At 40.4% G+C, this 6612-nt stretch overlaps 1 protein-coding gene across 7 annotated transcripts in view; it reads left to right on the forward strand.

Annotated features, from left to right (window-relative positions):
* The first annotated feature begins 2442 nt into the window (after positions 1-2442).
* The window catches only part of Nxpe1 (neurexophilin and PC-esterase domain family member 1), a 40426-nt gene continuing 36256 nt past the window's right edge, over positions 2443-6612 (forward strand). Inside the window, exons 1-2 of one of the 7 annotated variants that reach the window (XM_050156339.1) lie at positions 2443-2621; positions 2888-2993. In XM_050156339.1, the coding sequence (XP_050012296.1) occupies positions 2979-2993 (15 nt within the window). In that variant the 5' untranslated portion in view covers positions 2443-2621; positions 2888-2978. The other 6 variants (XM_050156340.1, XM_050156342.1, XM_050156348.1 and 3 more) reach the window with 6 other exon arrangements.

The following is a 6612-nucleotide window of genomic DNA, read 5'->3' on the forward strand; positions in this document are numbered from 1 at the left end:
TTTGAGAAGTTCTTTTTAATTTTTAAGATTATAATTGCATGTTTCTCCCTTCCTTTCCCCCCTCCAGTCCTGCCCATGTATCCCTTTTTCAAATCCAAGGCTTTACTTTCCATTGAGTGCTATTATATTCCTAAACATAGCCTGCTTAGACTGTACAATATTATATATTGTATTTCAAAATAGTCTATACAACGCTGCATGTGCATATTTTCAGGACTGACCATTTGGTATTGGATAACCAATTGGCTGATCTTACCTGAGGACGACCATTTTTTCCACTCCCAGCGTTTTTTAGTGGCTTAGGTTTCTTTCTGTAGGGTTGAGGCCTCGTTGACTCAACACGTCATCTACTGTGCTGTGTCCATCGGTGTCCTTCCTTGCTCAGTTCATATTTGGACAGCTATGTTGATAAGATTTTATGAGTGTAACTTTTGACATTACTAGGAGACACGATCTCAAAGTGGACTCCCTGATCCTCTGACTCTTACAATCTTTCTAAATATTTCCACTCCTCTAGAATGTTCACTGAGCCTTCGTTAGGGGGAACTGTGTTGTAGATGTATCCCCTGGGACTGGGCTCCACAACTCTGCGTTTTGATTGGTTGTGGTTTTCTGTAATGGTCTCCATCTGATGCACAGAGAAGTTTCTTTGATGAGGAGTGAAGACTACCCTTAACCTGTGTGAGTAAGGACAAGCATTTACAGATTGTTGTTAGGGATGATGCTGGTTAGTAAAGTAGTGGTGTAGGGTCTCTTCATCAGCACTGAGTAATTGGCTAGGTTTCCAGTACCAGGCATGGCTTCCTTCTTGTTGAGTAGGCTCTTCCAATTAGTTAGAGTTGTTGGTTACAGTCAAGGTATGTGACCCACTACTGTACCCTTAGGGTTACAGTGCCAGCCTGGTTGTTGTGGTGGTTCACGGACATCAATGGGGCAGGACCATTGGTTGTTTGCATCCTTTGGAGCTATTCCTCTAGGAGGTCAGTCCCAGCTCAGGGGCCTCTGGGCCTGTTTCTGAAATGCATTGTGTCTTCAGCAGTGGGGATTTATCTTCTTCCTCTGGGGAGTAACCAAGGGCAACAGCAGTAAAGTGTATGTTTTGGGAGTCTCTTCGACAGTCCTGGCCAACAACTCAAAAGAGAGCTCCTCATGTCTGGTGTTGGGGTTTTTGTTAGGTGGTCTTTGGCTCTTGGAGGAAGCGTTGTCAGACGAAATGAGAAAAATTAATTTCAACTATATATGTATATTTATATACAAAATTACATGTATTATAGGTTTTTTGTGTTTTTAAAAGACATGCATTTATTTCTTTTTTTTAACTCAAACATGTTTTTATTATTTATGTATCTTGCATATTGTATAGATGTTACATAGTGTGGCAATATAAAATTTAAACAATTGGTCTATTGTCTACAAAATAAAACAAATTATGACACTTATAAATAGGCATTTTTCAGAGGTTATATCATCATGTTTGTTTTCCTATTATAGGGTTTTTTAAAGATAGATAGTTAATAGTGTGATTTCTTATGACTTGCTCAGATCTCTTTATTGTTACTTCACTTCCCCCTCCTTCTTTTGTACTTACTTGTTGGAATCCAAATGTTTACTACACAAGCAGTTCATTACTCAAGCACAAATTCTGACCTAGCTATGGCATGGTGACTGAAGAAAAAAAAAAAGCAAACAGAAACACTGGGCAGCTCTAAAGTTCAGGGGAATGCCCTTGGGGCAAAACCAAGCCACAAAGGCAGCAAAGTGCAGAAGGAAGAACTCAGGAAAGGGGGTTAAAGGCACCGCTCACTCAAGTTTTGATGCTAGTGCTCTCCTAGCGATATATAAGCAGCAATGGAAAAAATAAAAAGCTATTCATTCTTCAAGCGAACCCGGAATCTTGTGTCTCTGTCTACTATTGCCTATGGTGCTCAAGGCTGCACTGGCCAGGGAATTTTCCCCTCTACCCCTTCCCTAAAGTCCTCCCCACGCCCTTTTCCATTTCCTGGATCAGATTCTTCCAGCAGTCCTTTGAATGATATATAGGACAGGAATTTTTGTTGAAATTCTCCTGCAAGCAAGACCTTCTCCGTGTCCCCGTGGGGGACAGGGAGTAGGTTAGACCCTCACCAGGTTGTCAGGATGGAGACCAAGAACTCTATAGGCTTCACTGCTGAGGTGACAGCTTGCTGCTGGGTGACAAGTGCTGCCTGTTAGCATGTGACTTCGTTTTATCCACAGACTGAAGAATTAAAAGAGTTCAGAGCAAGCAAAAGTTAACTTCATTACAAGCATTACAGACACCACCCCAACCCCAAGGGAGAGGCAGGACTGCAGAGCCAGAAGACCCTCGGAGGCGGGGCTGAGTTTTTATGTATATTTAGTACACCCCGCCCCCCCAGTTTGGTAGCCCTTCCTACTGTCATTCATACTGAACTTAAGGCATTCAAGGGTCCCTTTTGGTGTAACTATTAGGTTCCTTGCTTCTGTCCACAAACATTGCTAGCGTCTGTCACCAAGTCAAGGTGGATCTCGAGCCTCCCCTCCCCCATTTTGAGCGTTGTAATGACTTGAGAAAGGAAAACCTTAAAAAGCAAAACCAAACTCAATACAGAAAAAGGGAAATGGTGAGTCATCTCCTTCCTGTCTTTCTTTCCCTCGGCTCTTATGTGCTCTGGTCTTGCTCTGCTCCCTTGTCTGTGCTCTCCCACTCTCTCTTCTTCTCTCTCCTCCTCCCTCTTTCCCTCTCTCTCACCTTCTCTCTCCCCCTCTCTCCTCCCTCTCCCTCCCCCTTTTCTCCCCCCCCTTGCTCTTCTTTCCCCTTTGTTCAATAAGCTTTTGCCACATTGCACAAATACAAAGCTCTCATTGCTAACTACATTAATTTTGCAAGTTCAAACAGGACAAAGAAGAAGGGAGTACCACACATCTCTGCCAGGACAACAGAATCACTAAGTGGAAAAAGAAACAGCTATTACCGATGGATGCAAGAGAGGAAGGTGAGTTTGACAGAGCTTCGTTCATACTGTACCTCCAATGAACTTCCTGCACGTGCTTTAGTTTCCCTTTATTTTTTCTACAATATTTGAGTTGTTCTGCTACAAAGTGTCGTGCATCTATTTCCTTCACATTAAAACCTTCCTTCCTAGAAGGGAGTTCCTAGGACTCGGGACCAGAATCTTAAAATGTTCTAGAACCTCAGAAAAGCTGCAAGACTGCAAGGCTCCTCCCAGAAGTTATAAAAGGCAATAAACAACTGATGACCCAGGGGAACTGCCTGCAGGTTGGGCCAGAGAGTTCCTGGGACACACTGTAAGCGAGTCATCACGCTTGCTGCGGTGGGCTTCCCGGTGAGGGGGCTGTCTTTGAGCCACCCATGTTCTTTCCTGTAAGTAACCCACTTCGGATACGGGTTCACTTGGAGTTGGGAGGGGCTGTGTCTTTGACTGCTCTCCATGCAGTATCTGGCATGAGCAGATGTTTATCACATCTACCGGACGGGAAAAGTCCCACGATAAATATATCAGTATTATTTCTCTGCAGTTGGTCATACGGCTTAGTTCGGGTTTTCTCGAGTAGTATCATCCTGATGGGGTATATGTGAGTACGCCGTGGGTCCTTGGGATGTGAGAAAGCTCAGTGTGGTCTTGGATCATTCTGAAAAACTTTCTAAAAGGAGGGAGTCGCCCTGCTGGACTAGAAGGTTGTCTTCTTGAGTCAGAAAAGCGGCGGCATCTTTTTAAAGGTTGTCTTTGGATGTTTTGCTTTGTGAGTGTGTTTGATACACACAAAGAACTGTGGGGAAGATGTACCGTGCTGTTACTTCCTCTGCTAGACCCTCTCGCCTTGGTAGAGAGCCTGCTGCGGAGGGAGTGAGCTGAATGCTAGATTAACTATTTAATTAGTAATTCATATTAATGTCCATGTTATTCAGATACAGAATTACATAGTCAATTGAAATAAAATTTTATCATGAGTTTTTTATGGGATTAAGTGAGAGATCTTTTGTTATCTACACATGATGAATTACCTGGACCTAGGGTTCAAGTAGATACAGTTTAAAACAGAGCGGACAACAAGACAGAGACATGTGCTTCTGAAAATGACTGCATTAATTTATAGTCTCACTAACAATAGGGTGGGTCGTATTGAAATTGTGACTTATGCTATGGTTTGGTTGAATTTCAGACAGCAGTGGTAATATGATTCGATTTTAGAAAATATGTCAGTATAATCCATCACACCTGAAAAATGCATTTTAAAAGATTATATAACTACCCTGATGAATCAGAAAAGACCTTTCAAGGTAGCTCAACTTCTAGCAGAGTTAAAAACAGAAAACTGTTTCTTTTAGAGCACTTCCTTCATCAAATAGAACATACAGAAAGAGCAAATACTGCATATTAGACACCACGCACGTGTTCATGCACATCTGGTGAAGGTGAGACAGATATGGTATTCAATAAGTCACTTAGATCGTCTCTGCTCTCTGAAGGCTGCTGCTGGGAAATCCTACAAAAATAAACCACAGGGTTTCTGTATATCAGCCACAAGGATTTATTTTAAAATTATATATATGGAGAGAGAGAGAGAGAGAGAGAGAGAGAGAGAGAGAGAGAGAGAGGAGAGAGAGAGCCAATCATTATCAACTGGCAATAGGGAAGTGTCACTAGCTCACATCACTAGCTGGAGAGCTGCTGAGAGAAGGAGATATTGAGATATTGAGATATTGTTTACTCTAGGGTGTGGTCTAAGAATCTCTGAGATGGTCCCACACCCATGAGTTTGTGGGTGGTATTGCACTCAGAGGGTCACAAAAAAATAAAATTAAAAGCAGGACATGAAGTTGGAAGAGGAATCAGGGTGGATCTGAAAGGATTGTGGTAACGTAATGTGAGAGTGACTAAGATAAAAATATGTTATGTGCACAATGAAATTCTCAGCAAATTAGAGATGCATGGATTTTTAATTAGTTGTGAATTATATATTATTATATTGTATGTAAATATAATGTATAATTATTTATGTATATATGTGTGTGTATGTCTATATATAGATATATATTCAGAAAAGTGGCTCGCTGATTAAGAACACTTGTCCCAGGGTTCAATTCCCAGCATCCACATGGTGGCTCACCACCATCTGCAATTCCAGTTCTAAGCAAACTGATATCTCCTTAGGCACCATGCATGCAAGTGGTATATAAATACACATACAGGAAAAATACTTATACACATAAAACTAAAAATTAAATATATATATACACTGAATGAACATATATACACAAATAAGCATACATACATATGTGTATATAGTATATACCTACACATGTAGGATTTATGTTTCCAAAACTCTTAAACTAATTTATAACTTCCTCATAAAAACAAATGAAAAAAACTGAATAAATTTCTTTTCAATCAGATGGAAGCATCAGAGAACAACCAAGATAGTGGAGACCAGAGACATCTACATTCTAGAAAAAAAAAAAACAGACAAAAACATAGTAATTAGGGTTTTAAAAGGAAAATGAAGTAACACCTTTAAAGAACCAATACACTTTAAATATGTCAAACACTTGACAATACAAAATTACACTCAGCAAAAATAACACTCAATATAAAAATAAAATAAATTGGTAAGACTATGTCACCAAAACTTTTAAAATTAAATTTAAATTTTAAAATGTAGGTAGATGTTAAGTAGAAGAAAAATTATCCCTAAATGATAAAACAGAAATGTAAGAAAGAATGAAAAATAAGAAGCTGAATGAGTAAGCATTGTGGTGATGTGTGTGTGTGTGTGTGTGTGTGTGTGTGTGTGTGGTCTAACAAATAAAACTCACCTGAAGATCAGAGTGCAGAGCTAAGGCACTTGTTAGCCATAGAGGCCAGGCAGTGGTGGCACACACCTTTAATCCCAGAACTCGGGAGACAGAGGCAGAGGGACATCTGTGAGTTCAAAGCCACCCTGGGCTACAGGGGATTGAATCATTCTAAAAGAGAAACAGAGCTCACACCTTTGACCCCAGCACTTGGAATCACATGCCTTTAATCCCAGCACTAGGGAGGTAGAGACAGGAGTGATATGGCTGGGCAGAGAGAAGAATATAAGGCAGGAGGACACAGGAGCTTAGATGCAGTCTGAAGATTCAGTCTGAGATGCAGTCTGAGGTTTCATGGAGACAGCAGCAGTCTGAGGATTTTAGAGCCAGGATCGCCCATTCAGGATCGCCATTCACCCTTATATCTGACTCTAGGTTTTTATCATTAAGGCCAATTAGAATTCATGCTACAAAGCATTCTACAAAAATAACAATTTATAGTATATAAATAATAATAGCTTTAAGATTCAAATACCCAAGAGAGGCCTTATCATACAACAAAAGTATATGCTCTACTATGTTTATAGCAGCATTGTTTGTAATAGCCAGAACCTGGAAACAACCTAGATGCCCTTCAATTGAAGAATGGATGAAGAAAGTATGGAATATATACATATTAGAGTACTACTCAGCAGTAAAAAACAAGGACTTCTTGAAGTTTGCAGGCAAGTGGATGAAAATAGAAAACACTATCCTGAGTGAGGTAAGCCAGACCCAAAAAGAGGAACATGGGATGT

This window comes from Alexandromys fortis, unplaced genomic scaffold (genome assembly GCF_014885135.2).
Source record: "Alexandromys fortis isolate MF-2015 unplaced genomic scaffold, M_Fortis_MF-2015_v1.1 scaffold_89, whole genome shotgun sequence".
In the NCBI taxonomy this organism is placed as follows: domain Eukaryota; kingdom Metazoa; phylum Chordata; class Mammalia; order Rodentia; family Cricetidae; genus Alexandromys; species Alexandromys fortis.